The 20,122-nt window shown below is 43.8% G+C and overlaps 1 protein-coding gene across 2 annotated transcripts in view; it reads left to right on the top strand.

The window, feature by feature from the left end:
• The window catches only part of dph6 (diphthamine biosynthesis 6), an 86,933-nt gene that overhangs the window by 55,425 nt on the left and 11,386 nt on the right, over positions 1-20,122 (top strand). For both annotated transcript variants that reach the window (XM_014193806.3, XM_014193795.3), the window contains exons 13-14: positions 5,471-5,716; positions 11,350-11,746. In XM_014193806.3, coding sequence (XP_014049281.1) covers positions 5,471-5,716; positions 11,350-11,746 — 643 coding nt within the window. The remainder of the gene's footprint in view (positions 1-5,470; positions 5,717-11,349; positions 11,747-20,122) is intronic.

Genomic DNA, 20,122 nt, shown 5'->3' with positions numbered 1-20,122 from the left:
CTGTCTGGATCCTTGGGGCTCAGTGACCTTTTGACACGTCATTGGGTTTATGAAAAATGATGGTGTTTAAGCCATGAAATAAAGGTTGATAAAGCATGAAGCCAAAACACAGATTCAATTAATGCTAAGCAGGCAGCGTGTGCCGCGACTGCCTCAGGCGTCTCACAGAGAGGATGTTTGTGTAGCTTGTAGGGGAAATAAGGTCTGAGACACATTTAGTGTTAAGCCAGACTAATAGATTTTGTAACCCTGAGGTACAATATTCAAAACTTGGCTTGCACAATAACTAAATATGCATTTTCAGTAAGACAGGAAACAATTGAAATATCAGATTGAAAAACATAAGTTACATTGTACCTTTTACTCATTAGGGTCAGGATATCTGCAATTGCAGTGAGAGGGAGTGGAGGCTAGGTATACCATTCACCATGAACACGCCTTATTATTGATTTAACCGTGAAATATTTAATACCGCGTGTCCTTTCCTCACTGGGCCATTTAGACTCCTAAGGTTACTGTTTGAAAAATACTTGACTTGTTTATAGGAAGTTTAATGTAATATGCTATTGTTTGACCCTTATGAATATTAACAGTCTCATCTCTGGCCTATTAAAAATGCATGTGGCATTGTGCTTGTTGATCACGTTTAGGACGCCCATGCAAATTGGACTGTCTTCCCTGTCAGTGCAGTAGATAAATAATGTAGCTGTGTTGTATATTCAGGGACACACCATTGACAGTCAATTAACAAGTTTGATTGGTGTGTGAACTCATTCTTTTGAACTTTTAATTTTATGTAAATAGTATTCGTTTCCCTTTTTCCTCCACTCTCAGGTTTGCCGTGAAAAGCCGATTTCCCCCCCCCCCCCTTATGCGCCAGTAATAACCTGAGCTGGAGCTTTAATAATTGATCATCACACACCTGCTTGGTGGAAGCTATGGGGAGTTTGTCTTTAACAGTCAAGGGGGCGTGCGCTGGCCTCTTGATATTCAAATCAACAAATGGTAGTCCTCCTATTTTGGAAGTCAAAATGGGGAGCTCTTTTTATGGCTTGTTATGAGGTCCTCGCCACCCGTCCGACTTTATCAAGGCCCCTCAGATGGAGGAGATATGATGGCCCTTGATGGCTCATAAATGGAATGCCAATGACGATTTGTTGTCGACGTCTCCAACAACTCAGGCTTTTATGTTACGCTGCAGACCAGCCGTAGATGTATAGTTCGCGCTTCCACAGATAGTGCTCGCAGGTAAATGATCAGGTGGTTGATCCGACCGTTTGAAAGACGGGAGTCCTCCCTCCTCCATCCCCCTCCTCTCCTCTCCTCCCTTGCGTCCTCTCTCTCATCTCCTCCTCTGTCGCGGTAATTTGGAGCAGCAGAGGCAGATGCTGAAGATTCATCAAAGTTGACAAGTGAACCCAGGAGCTAGGAATCATGGGAAACCCATATGGAAATGGCTGTGGCCATATCCCCCTCTAGCAAAGAGCTTTATGTTGTTCTGTTATTATCAAATCAAATTCTACAAACTGCTGATTTTGTCATGGTGAAGAAAAACCTTTGTGTGTGCTGCAGCAGAATTTTAAAGCGGCATCACACTGCCCTTGAATGTCCAGTAGTAATGTCCACTATGGTGCATTGATGTGTACTGAAAATACAGTGTAACTCAAAACATATGCACCATGTTATCCTGCGTTCATCCCATAGCTTTGCAATGCTTCTTATCTTATACATTGCTCATTGGAAATTTTATTAAGTAATAAAGGCTACTTTTATGTAAAAGCGATTTCCCCTGTCTCATTGATGTGGACTCGATATCTCAGATAAGCCTAGTAGGTGATTGGACTATAACGCCTAGAACCTTAGGGCGGTGGGGGTTAGACAATTGGCCTCATTTGCTACTAACAAAGTGAGCAAGGGTACTGACTCAGTGGAGGTGAAGAGGGGGTTGGGGCGAAGTGCTAAGCCTTCAGTAATACCACTGGTCCACACTTGGTAACCCTGGTAATCTGGGGGAGAAATACAATACCCATGTATGTACATATGGTAATCGGTTAAGGACCCTGCTCTCATGCCATGTATCAATTGATTTTGGTCTCCTTGATCCCTCTGGAGGTCAGCTTCTTCACAGACCCTAAAGGTCTCTGTTTAGACCACCAATTAACACCCTGTCACCAGCGGCTGTTTGCATTGACTAGGAAGTGGCATGTTAGCTACACTTTGATATCCTAATGTAGCAAGGTGATGGGTGTCCAGGGACCTGACCTCTCCACTGGTCTCATTGGTCCCCACGCATCCTTCTGCATTAATCGCATGGATTTCTTTGAGCTTAAATTATTGAGTTTAGGAACTTTGTCGTCTAACAGGCCGTTTATCTGGGAATCTCAGCTTATTATCGCGTGGCTAATTATGCTCATGAATAAGACAACACAGACAGACCCCCGTTTGAACGGATCTGCTCTCACGCATGCTAAGGCACCTGCTTATCTTCCTGGTGGGACATGTGTATTATTGGTGATATGATACATTGCGAAAAAAGATGGAACTTGTTAGTTGATGCACTAATCAGACAGGCTGATAATTGATGTTAATTTCGGACGTTACACCTCACTGATGTCTGCACTGTGTTATTTTGACAGGACTCCGGTAGAGTTAAGTTAGTTTGATTAGGAAATGAACGGCACTTCTTTGCAGTTAGAACATATTTTTGTTTGTCTGTTTTCACATTCAAGTTGTGTCAGGTCTGTGTTTGCAGTTTGCACTCTATAGCTTTACAAAATCGTATATTTTTCCATTGTAGTCCTCCATGAGGTGTGTGTATGTTTGGAAATTAAATAAATAAGTTAGCCTCAGTTCTATATCGAACAGCCCAACGTCTTCACCAGCCATTTGTCCGTTTGAGAGAATGACTGCATTTATCATCTTTGACCAGTAGCCAGTTCTGTGGGAGTGTGTAATTGAGTTTCAGGCAATGGATTGAGTTTGAGGAGAGATTTATTCTCTGAAACCAGGAGTGTGTACATAGGCCACATGGCCAAGCAGAAGCACAGCCATTCTATAGGGCAACTGAGAGGGAAAACATTAACCCCTGGAAAGAGCTTTGGTTGACCGCTGCCAGGATGTATGATCAAATCAAATCAAACCAAATATATTTATATAGCCCTTCTTACATCAGCTGATATCTCAAAGTGCTGTACAGAAACCCAGCCTAAAACCCCAAACAGCAAGTAATGCAGGTGTAGAAGCACGGTGGCTAGGAAAAACTCCCTAGAAAGGCCAAAACCTAGGAAGAAACCTAAGAGGGGTGGCCAGTCCGCTTCTGGCTGTGCCGGGTGGAGATTATAACAAAACATGGCCAAGATGTTCAAATGTTCATAGATGACCAGCAGGGTCAAATAATAATAATCACAGTAGTTGTCGAGGGTGCAACAAGTCAGCACCTCAAGAGTAAATGTCAGTTGGCTTTTCATAGCCGATCATTGAGAGTATCTCTACCGCTCCTGCTGTCTCTAGAGAGTTGAAAACAGCAGGTCTGGGACAGGTAGCACGTCCGGTGAACAGGTCAGGGTTCAATAGCCGCAGGCAGAGCAGTTGAAACTGGAGCAGCAGCACGGCCAGGTGGACTGGGGACAGCGAGGAGTCATCATGCCAGGTAGTCCTGAGGCATGGTCCTAGGGCTCAGGTCCTCCGAGAGAGAGAAAGAAAGAAAGAGAGAAAGAGAGAATTAGAGAGAGCATACTTAAATTCACACAGGACACCGGATAAGACAGGAGAAATACTCCAGATATAACAGACTGACCCTAGCCAGTGACTCAACCCACTCAAGTGATGCACCCCTCCTAGGGATGGAAGAACTCCAGTAAGCCAGTGACTCAGCCCCTGTAATAGGGTTAGAGGCAGAGAATCCCAGTGGAGAGAGGGGAACCGGCCAGGCAGAGACAGCAAGGGCGGTTCGTTGCTCCAGACCCTTTCCGTTCACCTTCACACTCCTGGGCCATACTACACTCAATCATAGGACCTACTGAAGAGATGAGTCTTCAGTAAAGACTTAAAGGTTGAGACCGAGTCTGCGTCTCTCACATGGGAAGGCAGACCATTCCATAAAAATGGAGCTCTATAGGAGAAAGCCCTGCCTCCAGCTGTTTGCTTAGAAATTCTAGGGACAATTAGGAGGCCTGCGTCTTGTGACCGTAGCGTACGAGTAGGTATGTACGGCAAGACCAAATCAGAAAGATAGGTAGGAGCAAGCCCATGTAATGCTTTGTAGGTTAGCAGTAAAACCTTGAAATCAGCCCTTGCCTTAACAGGAAGCCAGTGTAGGGAGGCTAGCACTGGCGTAATATGATCAAATTTTGGGGTTCTAGTCAGGATTCTAGCAGCCGTATTTAGCACTAACTGAAGTTTATTTAGTGCTTTTTCCGGGTAGCCGGAAAGTAGAGCATTGCAGTAGTCCAACCTAGAAGTAACAAAAGCATGGATTCATTTTTCTGTATCATTTTTGGACAGAAAGTTTCAGATTTTTGCAATGTTACGTAGATGGAAAAAAGCTGTCCTTGAAACAGTCTTGATATGTTCGTCAAAAGAGAGATCAGGGTCCAGAGTAACGCCGAGGTCCTTCACAGTTTTATTTGAGACGACTGTACAACCATCAAGATTAATTGTCAGATTCAACAGAAGATCTCTTTGTTTCTTGGGACCTAGAACAAGCATCTCTGTTTTGTCCGAGTTTAAAAGTAGAAAGTTTGCAGCCATCCACTTCCTTATGTCTGAAACACAGGCTTCTAGCGAGGGCAATTTTGGGGCTTCACCATGTTTCATCGAAATGAACAGCTGTGTGTTATCCGCATAGCAGTGAAATGTAACATTAACATATGAGACTGATGTCAGGGTCTATAATGTGAATGGAGCTGAACAACCGTCCAGTATGAGTATAAGTTCCTGTTTAATCACATATATGGCTCAATTCCATTGGAAGAACCAGGGGGAACCAGAATTAAAGTGAAATAGGGAGAACCAGAATGAAAGTGAACTTGGGAGAAACAGGAGGAACCAGAATGAAAGTGAACTTGGGAGAAACAGGAGGAACCAGAATGAAAGTGAACTTGGGAGAAACAGGAGGAACCAGAATGAAAGTGAACTAGGGAAAGTGAACTGGTTCCTCTCTAGGTTTCTTCCTAGGTTTTGGCCTTTCTAGGGAGTTTTTCCTAGGGAGTTTTTCATAGCCACCGTGCTTTTTTCACATGCATTGCTTGCTGTTTGGGGTTTTAGGCTGGGTTTCTGTACAGCACTTTGAGATATCAGCTGATGTACGAAGGGCTATATAAATAAATTTGATTTGATTTGAGAACCAGGAGGAACCAGAATGAAAGTGAACTAGGGAGAACCAGGCACAGGGTTCCATAGCTACACCATGAAATAGGCTAGCATCAGCTTAACTAACATGTGATTGTGTGGTACCTTTGCCCCTTTACAGGTGGATGAGGCAGTGTACTGTGCAGGCCAGATCGCCCTGGTGCCTTGTACCATGCAGCTGGTGAGGGCTGGAGCGAGGACCCAGGCCAGCCTGTCCTTCAGCCACGTAGAGAAGGTTCTGGAAGCAGTGATCAGCAGCCTTACCCTGGGCCATGTGCTGCAGGCCCACTGCTATGCCACCCGCAGCCAAGACATCCCTGTCATCAGAGCAGTCTGGGACAGCAAGCTGAGGGCCGCACAAGAGAAGGTGAGCTATTTTATCAACTATTTATCCTTTGTATAAATCCTTTGTGTATTTATCCTTTTGTGAATATGATCAATAGCATAAATAAATTGAATTAACCTCTACTCACACAGAGTAGGCAAAAAAATAGCATCTGTGTGTGCTTCCATCTCCATTTGAATAAGGGAGAAAATGTGATAGGGATATTAGACATGGAGCCTTGAATTCTCTATCAGAATTTAATGGGCAAAAAGTGGAATTTCCAAATGAGCCAAAGTCCCACCCTCTCCCCCTTCAGAGACCCAGAGCTCTGTTGCTGATATTTACCAGTGAGTGTGCTCATGAAAAGTTGATGATGTGGGAAACACTGGTGTCTTTGATAATATGGAGCTTGGCACAGAAGCAGATGTCTTCCGTTAGAACCTCCCTAATCCTTTATCCCCCCTTTTGGAGTTAGGCTGAACTCTCTGAGCAGCTTATCCCCCTCCAGTCCATATCCCCGCCCCAAACCCCTCTCCCCTGCCACAGACCCTCTTCCACATGGCTAATAAGGGCACCAGGCTCCCCAGCCAGGCCTGCTCCTCCCGCGGTAATCTGCCAGCCCTGGGGAATAAGGGAGCAGGGGAGAAGGGAAGAACCCACCTCCAACATGTGTCTCAGACTCTGTGGTGGGAAGTGCAGTCGGGGAACTCACTAAAAGTGCAAATCAGGGACTTTCTAAAATGTGCAAAGTGGGGACTCACTAAAAGGGCAGAATGGGGACTCGCTCACTTGCAGGACTTGCCTTCATGATGGAGATCGCAGACTAGATACCCTCTTAAAGCTTACACTGAGTGTACAAAACATTAACAACGCCTGCAATTTCCATGACACAGACTGACCAGGTGAAAGCTATGATCCCCTATTGATGTCACTTGTTAAATCCACTTGAATCAGGTTAAAGAAGTATTTTTAAGCCTTGAGACAATAGAGACATGGATTGTGTATGTGTGCCATTCAGAGGGTGAATGGACAAGACAAAACATGTAAGTGCCTTTGAACAGGCTACGGTAGTAGGTGCCAGGCACACCGGTTTGGGTCAAGAACTGCAAGGCAAGAACTGCAAGGGTTTTTCACACTCAACACTTTCCCGTGTGTATCAAGAATGGTCCACCACCCAAAGGACATCTAACTTGACACAACTATGAGAAGCATTGGAGTGAACATGGGCCAGTATCCCTGTGGAACGTTTTTTGACACCTTGTAGAGTGGGGTGTAACTCAGTGTTAGGAAAGTGTTTGGTACACTCAGTGTATAGGCTCCATAGAAGAGTCTAGTGACAATGTATTGATAGAGTTGGACCCATAACAAAGTGAGGACCCATAACTCTATTGTGAGGAGGGTAATAGGAATTCATGTAAACTGTTGCCTGGCCCATAGCTGGCCTCCCCCAACATGAGTAAAATAAACGTATTAAAACAGGGAATGCTAGTAATTAGCATGTAGTTTAGGGACTGTGAGGTCAAAGCTTAGGGAACTGGTTGGCTACAGCATCAGGGCCAGGTCAATCAGGGCCAGGTCAATCAGGGCCAGGTCAGATGTGCTCCAAGATGGCCAACATTCAATAAATTGGTGAAAACAAGTCTTTGATGTGTTAAGCGAACTGTTTATTGGCACCCTGAGAGTCCTCTATCTGAACTTGCACTTGAATGAACCCCTCCACAGATTGACAGCTCTGTTAGTTTCCCCCTAAACAGGCTAGTTAACCCTCTCTCAGCCCTTAGACTATTACAGTGGGCTAGCTGGTAAGGGTTACTAACCTCCCACCTCCCCTTTGTGAGGTAGTCTTCGAGTAGCAATAGATGCTGGTAGATCCCAGCTCCTCCATCCCTCCTCCCCTCCCTCCCTCTCTCTCAGCGCAGGTGGGGAGGGAGGAGAGGATCCAGGGAAGAGAGAGAGGCTGTGGCAGGGGCCTGCTTGCGTTTCATCCTGGGCCTGGTGAAATGGCTCTGTCCCTGGGGTGGGGATTAGACAAAGCGCCGGTGCTCATTTGAAGTGATTGTAATGAGAATATTTAACACAGGTCAAATACAGATAACACCACTCCTGCAGAGACTGGGGAATAACTTATCCTCTCCTTTATTCACTCACACATACAAGGCTCAGGACTGGCTGAGTGCACCTGCAGTAAATGGGATCTTTATGTTCTTGGTACCTGTATTTTACTGTGTGCTTTTTACCTGGTATTTACTTAGAAGTTCAACTTAGAAATTCCATGGTAAAGTGGTCATTATTCAACTTTTTGGAAGATAATGATGTAAACTAGAAAGGGTAAAGCTCCAGGGCCAGTTTTTGGATGTGGATCGTCTTAACTATTGTCTTTGTCAGTAGCTATTGATTCCCACTAGAGACACCTGATGAGGTGGCTCAGCACAGAAACCACATTTTGACCCATGCAATTAGCTACATAGGAAACCAATAGACCCTGAATCCACCCCTGAATAAAACCAGGCTCACTTTGAATAAAAGTGTCTTCTCTTGTTAGTTTCAACAATTTGACTCCCAGGTCGCACTCACTTTTACCTGACCAGCTCCTGCAGCCAGTCAAGCAACACTAAAACCCTCTTGCTATTAATTTTCAGCGTGACGAATAATAACGGCCAAAAACATTTATCACGTTTACCTCCGGCGACGCGCACAAACGTAACCAGCAATCAGAGCAGTGATGAGGTGGGAGACATCAGGCTGCTGAGGCAGAAGGAAACACAGCCGCGTGGCTCCGTGTTGTTGTTGTGCCTTGATAATTTCTCTAATCAGGTGGACGGGGAAGCTCGCACGGGTTAATTGGGAGCACGCCGGAGCCGCCTCGCATGTGAAATTGTATTTATGGCGCGTCGAACCGCGAGGTCAGTGTGTGAGTGTGATGAATAAGGAGGTGTGCATACAATACGTCTGTAATTGTTAGCCAGACTTCTCAGTTGGTATGGACAAAAGGACTGGAAAACACAGCGACTTCTTTTGTGTTGATGCCAATTGATTTTCTCCTAGTTATTAGTTAGGCTAAACGTTTGGTATTCATGAATGCACATTATGTGATGTGTGATCGAATGGCACTTTCCATCATAAGAAGTTACACAAGATCACAGTGTGAAGTCAAGTGCCGTGCTATGGTCGTTTTCTGTGTTTGCCTGAATCCTGGCTTGAGTGTTCTGTAGTAGGCCCTCTTTATGGTATCCATCAATCTCCATCTAACTCCATGGGTACCCCCACACACCTAAACATATAGGCCCTTATTATATAAGGGTTCCTCTCACTCCCTCCTGTATATCCCCTCTCCTCCTTTTAACCCTGTTCTGCCCCCTCTCTTCAGGAGGGAGCTGTTAGTGTTAGCTAACCTAACGCACCTCCAACACCACAGCAGCAGTAGACAGGCTTTGGTTTATACAAGTGGCCCCAGGGCTACAGCCAGCCAGCCAGCCTGCAGAGGAAACGGAGAGACGAGAGGGGGGATATTGTGGGGACTGGTGGCCCACGTCTCTCAGGTAGCCACACAGAGGAGAGCCAGGCAGCCCCAGCCACGCGCTGAAGGCCTCCCGCTGGGCAGGAAATGTAGGGGAACTGCCTAAGCGGCTAGGCCCCATCAGCTCCCTGCTGCTCGCCGGCTTTACACCACTTCCTTATTACGGTGTTTACCGTTCGCCTTTCACGCCTCTCTGGTCCCCAGCCCTGCGCCAAGCGTCTGTGAGCGAGAAGGAGCGGGGGAAAGGAAGGAGGGAGATAAAATAAACATGGTGGAAAGCAGGTCACACCCTCCTTCGACAGTGGCTGAGTGAGTTCCAGATTTTCACAGAGTGCGAGAGAGAGAGGGGGGTTGTGCTAGTGAGCCAACTGAATGAAGGGATGAAGTAATGTGATGTATTGCATTGTGGAGAAACCAGCATTAAAGAGCAGGGCTGCCCCAATCACACGTACATACACACCATGCCACACACACAAACTCTACTGCAGGCACTCAGCTCAGTCATATATCACAATGTGTCACCTCCTTATTTTATTGTATTCATTTAATACATTATTTCTAGTCTGGCAGGGGGTGTCAGGTGGGTAGAGTGCTTTCACTCCTGACAGCAGGGAGACACACTACAACAATGAAGTACTGACTACACACACAGACTGAAACATCACCACCAACTGAAACACTGAAATCACAGGGAAGGAAACAAGATTCTCAGAAAGGACCAAATGTACTGCACCAACCGCTCTCTGTTCATGTAACATTTGGAGAGATAAATAAATAAAGGAGTTGATTTAACCACCTCAGACAAGTCTGGGAGGAAAAACAAAGTCTGGAAGTTTAGATCTGTGTGACTGTCTGCAGTGATCGGCCAGAGGCTAGAGTACCGTAGCATCGACATCGAGGTTCTCTGTCGTCTCACTGAGTACGGTACCTCAGCACCCAGGGCCAACAGGATGGCCTTTAAGCCTGGTTAAGCAGGGCTCTTCTCCCCCCTGTCCCCATCACCACCACATCCCTCCCCCCTCCCAGAGCAATGAGTATTGACAAGTGTAGACCTGGGCCCCTCCAGGAGAATACTTTGCCGTGCGCTAAGTGCTAATTTAACATTTATCAAAGCAGAGGCCACATATGTATCGTGTCACACCACACAACACCACACAGGCCTGCCGTCCCTGTCACACTATTGTTCCCTGTTGTTGTTATTATTCACCATCACCACTAGCTAGGGCTTCACAGTGAAGAAATGGAGTGAACAAATCTAGGCTCTCCTCTTTAGGTCCCCCCCCCCCCCCCCCCCCCCATCGTCTTTCTCCCCTCTCCAAGGCGAGAGGTTGGCTGTTGATACACAATTAGGCCTTAGCTAAAGTTTAATCTGGAGGTAAGTGGTGCAGGCGTTCATGTAGCTGGCGTGTTGGGTCGCGATGGGTTTGTTTATCGAGGGGGACAAAGAGGCCGCTCGTCTGCTCTTGTCAATGATTTTTTGTGTGAGTGAATTACAAAATAAAGTGTATGTAACCTGTTATTATTCTGCACTTACGAAGTGGGGTGTAAGTGGATGAAAATTGATCCAGCAAATTGAAAAGGGGGTTAAGTGTTTTTGTCCTATCGACTCCAGCCGAAATGACTTGTATAAAACGCTCATTTCTCTCCCATTAGCAGATGAGGGCCGCAGCCAAGTATTATTTGAGGGCTACATTGTGCCGCGAGCTGGCAGAAGACATTTTGTAGCTGATAATTGCCCACTGACACCGTCTGGAGGGGAGAACAGATTTGAACTCTGCAAATGTAATCATTTGAAGCCATCAAGGCAGTTTTCTGCTAAATGTGGAAGGGTGATTGGTGAAATAGTGTGAAATGGCCACAGCATGAATCATGATCTCCTTTGAAACGGTGAAAAGGGCTTCTTTGAAAGAAGCTGTCATGTTATCAGATGGACTTATATGTGCTGTTGTTGATGGATAACTGTGTCGGCATCCATATATGTTTGTTTGACAAATGATTATTTTCCATACCCTGAATATAATCCATCTCAAATCTTCCTCATGTTCCTCTGACACCCTGCATATACTTTCTCTCAGGTATTGGATATACAAATAATTATCTTTGTGATAAAATGTGCAATAATTGTCTCAAATATAAAGGGCACATTTCTATATTGCAGGAGGAATCATTCGGGGAGCAAGATATTCAGAGTGGACCCTTGGTGGTTACCGTGGTCCCTGCCTTACCCAGGGGAGCGGCTGTGGAACTGCACGTCATCGCTGCCCACGACAACCCCAGACACAGGACTTCCTGTCACGTGACTACTGAGGTGGCGTGTGGAATCATAGAATGTCATGCCGTGCTGTCCAGCGATAGCCAGTGTGCCACTCTGTCCTTGGCACTGATGGTGCCCAGCTCTGCGCCAGCTGTCTCAGGGGTGGAAGGGGAGATACTGGAGGCACTGGTTGCTACCCTTCAGAGTGCCATGCAGAAGATTGGTGGTGGCGGGATCTCTCCACTGTGTGCCAGGGTGTTCTACAGGTGTAACAATGCTCTGGCTGGACAGCTTGTAAAAGGTAGGTAAACCACACACTACACTGCTCGCTCCTCATACACATAGCAATAGATGTTTAAACATTTTCAAATTCAAAATAATTTGAGTTAAATACAATTACATTTATTTGGTATAAATATGATCTTTATGTTACTAAGATCTTAAATTAAGCAACCGAGATTGGGTAACTGTCCGCCTAAAACAGTGGTATTCCCCCAAAAATAGTGGGGAAGCCTTTTTTCCCCCTGAAATTTCTGGAGACCCCATTTTTCCACCAAGAATTTCTTGTGACCCCACATCAACAAATAACATAAAATTCATTGCATTTTCATCTAAAAGAAACAAATACATATACTCAATACAATAAAAAAATACATATTATCTTTCTCAAAAACCTTTGTCCCATGCAATAATCTGTACTCTACAGTTTTTGTTACGAATAAAAAAAATATATACAATTCCAGTGAAAAGTTGACACACCTACTCATTCAAGGGGTTTTCTTTATTTTTACTATTTTCTACATTGTAGAATAATAGTGAAGACATCAAAACTATGAAATAACACATTGAATCATGTAGTAACTAAAAATGTGTTAAACAGATCAAAATATATTGGAGATTTGAGATTCTTCAAAGTAGCCACCTTTTGGCTTGATGACAGCTTTGCACAATCTTGGCATTCTCTCAACCAGCCTCACCTGGAATGCTTTTCCAACATTTTTGAAGGAGTTCCCACATATGCTGAGCACTTGTTGGCTGTTTTTCCTTCACTCTGCGGTCCAACTGATCCCAAATAATCTCAATTGGGTTGAGGTCGGGGTGATTGTGGCGGCCAGGTCATATGATGCGTCAAGTAGCGCTTACACAGCCTGGAGGTGCGTTTGGTCATTGTCCTGTTGAAAAACAAATGCTAGTCCCACTAAGCGTAAACCAGATGGGATGGCATAATGCTGCAGAATGCTGTGGTAGCCATACTGGTTAAGTGTGCCTTGAATTCTAAATAAATCACAGACTGTCACCAGAAAAGCACCATCACACCACCTCCTCCTTGCTTCACAGTGGGAATCACACATGCGGAGATCATCCGTTCACCCACTCTGCATCTCACAAAGATATGGTGGTTGGAACCAGAAATCTCAAATTTGGACTCATCAGACCAAAGGACAGATTTCCATCAGTCTAATGTCCATTGCTTGTGTTTCATGGCCCAAGCAAGTATCTTCTTATTACTGGTGTCCTTTAGTCAATCAATCAATCAATCAATCAATCAATCAATCAATCAATCAAATGTATTTATAAAGCCCTTCTTACATCAGCTGATGTCACAAAGTGCTGTACAGAAACCCAGCCTAAAACCCCAAACAGCAATGCAGGTGTAGAAGCACGGTGGCTAGGAAAAACTCCCTAGAAAGGCCAGAACCTAGGAAGAAACCTAGAGAGGAACCAGGCTATGAGGGGTGGCCAGTTCTCTTCTGGCTGTGCCGGGTGGAGATTATAACAGAACATGGCCAAGATGTTCAAATGTTCATACATGCCCAGCAGGGTCAAATAATAATAATCACAGTGGTTGTCGAGGGTGCAACAGGTCAGCACCTCAGGAGTAAATGTCAGTTGGCTTTTCATAGCCGATCATTCAGAGTATCTCTACCGCTCCTGCTGTCTCTAGAGAGTTGAAAACAGCAGGTCTGGGACAGGTAGCACGTCCGGTTAACAGGTCAGGGTTCCATAGCCGCAGGCAGAACAGTTGAAACTGGAGCAGCAGCACGGCCAGGTGGACTGGGGACAGCAAGGAGTCATCAGGCCAGGTAGTCCTGAGGTCCTAGGGCTCAGGTCCTCAGAGAGAGAGAGAGAAAGAGAGAGAGAGAGAGGAAATTCTAGAGACAGTAAGGAGGCCTGCGTCTTGTGACCGTAGCGTACGTGTAGGTATGTACGGCAGGACCAAATCGGAAAGATATGTAGGGGCAAGCCCATGTAATGCTTTGTAGGTTAGCAGTAAAACCTTGAAATCAGCCCTTGCCTTAACAGGAAGCCAGTGTAGAGAGGCTAGCACTGGAGTAATATGATCAATTTTTTTGGTTTCTAGTCAAGATTCTAGCAGCCGTGTTTAGCATTAACTGAAGTTTATTTAGTGCTTTATCCTGGTAGCCAGAAACCAGAAAGTAGAGCATTGCAGTAGTCTAACCTAGAAGTGACAAAAGCATGGATTAATTTTTCTGCATAATTTTTGGACAGAAAGTTTCTGATTTTTGCAATGTTACATAGATAGAAAAAAGTTGTCCTTGAAACAGTGTTGATATATTCGTCAAAAGAGAGATCAAGGTCCAGAGTAACACCGAGGTCCTTCACAGTTTTATTTGAGACGACTGTACAACCATCAAGATGAATTGTCAGATTTAACAGAAGATCTCTTTGTTTCTTGGGACCTAGAACAAGCATTTCTGTTTTGTCCGAGTTTAAAAGTAGAAAATTTGCCGCCATCCACTTCCTTATGTCTGAATCACAGGCTTCCAGGGAGGGTAATTTTGGGGCTTCTCCATGTTTCGTCGAAATGACAGCTGTGTGTTATCCGCATAGCAGTGAAAGTTAACATTATGTTTCCGAATGACATCACCAAGAGGTAAAATATATAGTGAAAACAATAGTGGTCCTAAAACAGAGCCTTGAGGACCACCGAAATTTACAGTTGATTTGTCAGAGGACAAACCATCCACCGAGACAAACTGATATCTTTCCGACAGATAAGATCTAAAGTTGGCCAGAACTTGTCCGTGTTGACCAATTTGGGTTTCCAATCTCTCCAACAGAAGGTGGTGATCGATGGTATCAAAAGCAGCACTAAGGTCTAGGAGCACGAGGACAGATGCAGAGCCTCGGTCTTTGATGCAGAGCCTCGGTCTTTAGCAGTGGTTTCTTTGGAGCAATTTGACCATGAAGGCCTGATTCATGCAGTCTCCTTTGAACAGTTGATGTTGAGATCTGTCTGTTACTTGAACTCTGTGAAGCATTTATTTGGGCTGCAATCTGAGGCTGGTAACTCTAATGAACTTATCCTCTGCAGCAGAGGTAACTCTGGGTCCTCCTTTCCTGTGGCGGTCCTCATGAGAACCAGTTTCATCATAGCGCTTGATGGTTTTTGCGACTGCACTTGAAGAAACTTTCAAATTCTTTAAAATTCCGTATTGACTGACCTTCATATCTTAAAGTAATGATGGACTGTCAATTCTCTTTGCTTATTTGAGCTGTTCTTGCCGTAATATGGACTTGGTCTTTTGCCAAATAGGGCTATCTTCTGTATACCACCCCTACCTTGTCACAACACAACTGATTGGCTCAAACACATTAAGAAGGACAGAAATTCCACAAATTAACTTTTAACAATGTGCATCTGTTAATTGAAATGCATTCCAGGTAACTAGTTGAGAGAATACCAAGACTGTGCAAAGCTGTCATCAAGGCAAAGGGTGGCTACTTTGAAGAATCTGAAATATATTTTGATTTGTTTAACACTTTTTTGGTCACTACATGATTCCACATGTGTTATGGAACCCTGACCTGTTCACCGGACGTGCTTGTTGCACCCTCGACAACTACTATGATTATTATTATTTGACCATGCTGGTCATTTATGAACATTTTAACATTTTAACATTTTGACCATGTTCTGTTATAATATCCACCCTGCACAGCCAGAAGAGGACTGGCCACCCCTCATAGCCTGGTTCCTCTCTAGGTTTCTTCCTAGGTTTTTGGCCTTTCTAGGGAGTTTTTCCTAGGGAGTTTTTCCTAGCCACCGTGCTTCTTTCACATGCTTTGCTTGCTGTTTGGGGTTTTAGGCTGGGTTTCTGTACAGCACTTTGAGAATATCAGCTGATGTACGAAGGGCTATATAAAAATAAATTTGATTTGATTTATTTAATAGTTTTGATGTCTTAACTATTATTCTACAATGTAGAAATAGTACAAATAAAGAAAAACCCTTGAATGAGTAGGTGTGCCGAAACTTTTGACTGATTGGCAACCCCACTGCAGACCCCGACTTTGAATATTACTGCCCTAAAGAATGTTTGGGGTGACATTGGTAAAGATATTTCCATACGTAAAGTTGTGAGAACAACGGTCTAGTAGAAACTAGTCTCTGGAGAGAAGCTCATCTTCCTTTGTGTTTAATTATTGGGAGTCATTTGCTCTCTGTTGTAAAGAACAGCACTGGGGCTGGCAGCATCCTCTGTCATCATTATACTGTTATGCCACCATCGTACTCTCTCAGGATTCTGGTTCCTCATCAAGACAAATATGGAATGGTATTTATTTTCCCCTGCGAGACTCGTTTTGTCTTTAGAAAAGTTCCAACCAACACATTCATCAACCAGACACAGTTGAATCCACGCCAGACCCGACACTTTTACAGTCATTTCTCGGCCTTGACATGTTTTATTGGGGAGTATGAAATTATAAAGTGATGAATAGGAATGAACATAGTCGACAACAATATGTCTGGACATAAACATGGGTGTTTGTTTTGTCACATAATTATATGATGACAATTCATGAAAGGTCATCAGTTCTTGTTCTGAACATCTCAGGAGAGTTTGAAACTACTCCGTTCACACAAAGTAGGGCTGAAATTAAAGGATGCTCTGACATTTTAGTACTGCAATCGTGTTTGATGTGAATATGGGCATATAATACAATGTTGTGTTTAAAAATTGCTGAATTTTAATGACGTTGTTGGATCTCAAATATGTAAAATAACACAACGTCCTTTTGGTATTTTATTGGTTTGTACTGTTTCACCAGAGCAGTTAGAACAGAAAAATAAGTGTATTTATTTGACTTTTCAGACAGATTTAATTTGAAAAAGTCCACAGCTTACCCCTCATTTCATATTTCTATGCTATGTGCTCAGACACTTTCCCTTAAGCCAGTTATTGACTCATCATTGAACTGGAATCTGTTACCTTTCCTCAGCACGCACAGCCCCAGCCATGGCCTGGGAGAGGGCCTGTGGCCAGGCAGCCTTCATGGTTCACAGCCCAGCTCCGCGCCTAATGCTTCCCAAAAGTCAAAGAAGGAAAAGTAGCACCTCTGGCGCTAGCCGTCACAGCCACAAACTGCCACTGTTGTAGCGCAGTGCAACGCCGCTGAAAAATGTGACCCACCCCGAGTCACTATCGTTGCGCTTCACGGCTGATAGACAGACATATGCTCCGGATGAAACCTTTTACATGTTGTCTGAAGATGTTACTTACGTTACAGAGACTCAACAACCCCACATATGGCCTAGTTGTGTCAGATGATTTGCACTTCTAATGAAGTGATTTGTCTACTATTTAACAATATTCTTAAATAGACATTTCAAAAGTCTTATTAGTATGTTGGTTGTTTTCTATAAATAATGAGTAAAAATGCTGTTACAGATCCACTGAAATGTTGAAAGAAAGGCATCAATTGTTTCATAAAAAAATCTATATTTACAGTGCATTCGGAAAGTATTCAGACCCCTTGACTTTTCCACATTATATTACGTTACAGCCTTATTCTAAAATTAATTTTATCCTTTTTTTTACCCTCCTCAATCTACACACAATAACCCATAATGACGAAGCAAAAACTGTTTTTTAGAAATGTTTGCAAATGTGTATATATATATGTAAAAAAAGTATTCAGACCCTTCACTCAGTACTTTGTTGAAGCACCTTTGGCAGTGATTACAGCCTCGAGTCTTCTTGGGTATGATGCTACAAGCTTGGCACCCCTGTATTTGGGCAGTTTTTCCCATTCTTCTCTGCAGATCCTCTCAAGCTATGTCAGGTTGGATGGAGAGCTTTGCAGCACAGCTATTTTCAGGTCTCTCCAGAGCTGTTCGATCGGGTTCAAGTCCGGGCTCTGGTTGGGCCACTCAAAAACATTCAGAGACTTGTCCCGAAGCCAGTCCTGCATTGTCTTGGATGTGTGCGTTGTTGTCCTGTTGGAAGGTGAACCTTCGCCCCAGTCTGACATCCTGAGCTTTCTGGAGCAGGTTTTCATCAAGGATCTCTGTGTACTTTGCCCCGTTCATCTTTCCCTCGATCTTGACTAGTCTCCCAGTCCCTGCCACTGAAAAACATCCCCACAGCATGATGCTGCCACCACCATGCTTCACCGTAGGGATGGTCCCAGGTTTCCTCCAGACGTGACGCTTGACATTCACGCTAAAGAGTTCAATCTTGGTTTCATCAGACCAGAGAATCTTGTTTCTCATGGTCTGAGAGTCTTTAGTTGCCTTTTGGCAAATTCCAAGCAGGCTGTCATGTGCCTTTTACTGAGGAGTGGCTTACGTCTGGCCACTCTACCATAAAAGCCTGATTGGTGGAGTGCTGCAGAGATGGTTGTCCTTCTGGAAGGTTCTCCCATCTCCACAGAGGAACTTTGGAGCTCTGTCAGAGTGACCATCGGGTTCTTAGTTACCCCTCTGACCAAGGCTCTTCTCACCCGATGGCTCAGTTTGGCCTGACGGCCAGCTCTAGGAAGAGTCTTGGTGGTACCAAATATATATATACAGTAACAGTCAAACGTTTGGACACACCTGCTTATTCAAGGGTTTTGCTTTATTTTTACTATTTTTGACATTGTAGAATAATAGTGAAGACATCAAAACTATTAAATAACACATGGAATAAAGTAGCCACCTTTTGCCTTGATGACATCTTTGCACAATCTTGGCATTCACTCAACCAGCTTCACCTGGAATGCTTTTTCAACAGTCTTGAAGGAGTTCCCACATATGCTGAGAACTTGTTGGCTGCTTTTCCTTCACTCTGCGGTCCAACTCATCCCAAACCATCTCAATTGGGTTGAGGTCGGTGATTGTGGAGGCCAGGTCATCTAATGCAGCACTCCATCACTCTCCTTGGTCAAATAGCTCTTACACAGCCTGGAGGTGTGTTGGGTCATTGTCCTGTTGAAAAACAAATGCTAGTCCCACTAAGCTTAAACCAGATGGGATGGCATAATGCTGCAGAATGCTGTGGTAGCCACACTGGTTAAGTGTGCCTTGAATTCTAAATAAATCACTGACAGTGTCACCAGCAAAACACCATCACACCTCCTCCTCCATGCTTCACGGTGGGAATCACACATGCGGAGATCATCATCCTTTCACCTACTCTCACAAAGACACGGCGGTTGGAACCAAAAATCTCAAAGTTGGACTCATCAGACCAAAGGACAGATTTCCACTGGTCTAATGTCCATTGCTTGTGTTTCATGGCCCAAGCAAGTCTCTTCTTCTTATTGGTGTCCTTTAGGCGTGGTTTCTTTGGAGCAATTCGACCATGAAGGTCTGATTCGCGCAGTCTCCTTTGAACAGCTGATGTTGAGATGTGTATGTTACTTGAACTCTGTGAAGCATTTATTTGGGCTGCAATCTGAGGTGCAGTTAACTCCAATGGACTTATCATCTGCAGCAGAGGTAACTCTGGGGTCCTCCTTTCCTGTGGCGGTCCTCATGAGAGCCAGTTTCATCATAGCGCTTGATGGTTTTTGCGACTGCACTTGAAGAAACTTTCAAATTCTTTAAATGTTCTCTGTTGACTGAACTCCATGTCTTAAAGTAATGATGGACTGTCAATTCTCTTTGCTTATTTGAGCTGTTCTTGCCGTAATATGGACTTGGTCTTTTACCAAATAGGGCTTTCTTCCGTATACCACCCCTACCTTGTCACAACACAACTGATTGGCTCAAACGCATTAAGAAGGAAAGAAATTCCACAAATTAACTTTTAACAATGTGCATCTGTTAATTGAAATGCATTCCAGGTAACTAATTGAGAGAATACCAAGAGTGTGCAAAGCTGTCATCAAGGCAAAGGGTGGCAACTTTGAAGAATCTCATATATATATATATATATATATATATATATATATATATATATATATATATATAATATATAAAAAAATATATATAAAATAAAGTGGTGATTATGGCATATATATATATATATATATATATATATATATATATAATAAATATATATATAATAAAGTAATCACCACTTTATTATATATATTTATTATATATATATATATATATATATAAGCCATAATCACCACTTTATTTTAAGAATGTGAAATGTCAGAATAATACGCACACGCTTTTTCAGTTTTGCTAACAAAATTTCTATAGGATTGAGGTCAGAGCTTTGTGATGGCCACTCCAATACCTTGACTTTGTTGTCCTTAAGCCATTTTGCCACAACTTTGGAAGTATGCTTGGGGTCATTGTCCATTTGGCAGACCCATTTGTGACCAAGCTTTAACTTCCTGACTGATGTCTTGAGATGTTGCTTCAATATATCCACATAATTTTCCTCCCTCATGATGCCATCTATTTTGTGAAGTGCACCAGTCCCTCCTGCAG

The sequence above is a fragment of the Salmo salar genome, chromosome 01 (assembly GCF_965601325.2).
Source record: "Salmo salar chromosome 01, fSalSal1, whole genome shotgun sequence".
NCBI lineage: Eukaryota > Metazoa > Chordata > Actinopteri > Salmoniformes > Salmonidae > Salmo > Salmo salar.
Note: the sequence above shows the minus strand (reverse complement) of the source record. Positions and strands in the feature narration are given on the sequence as shown.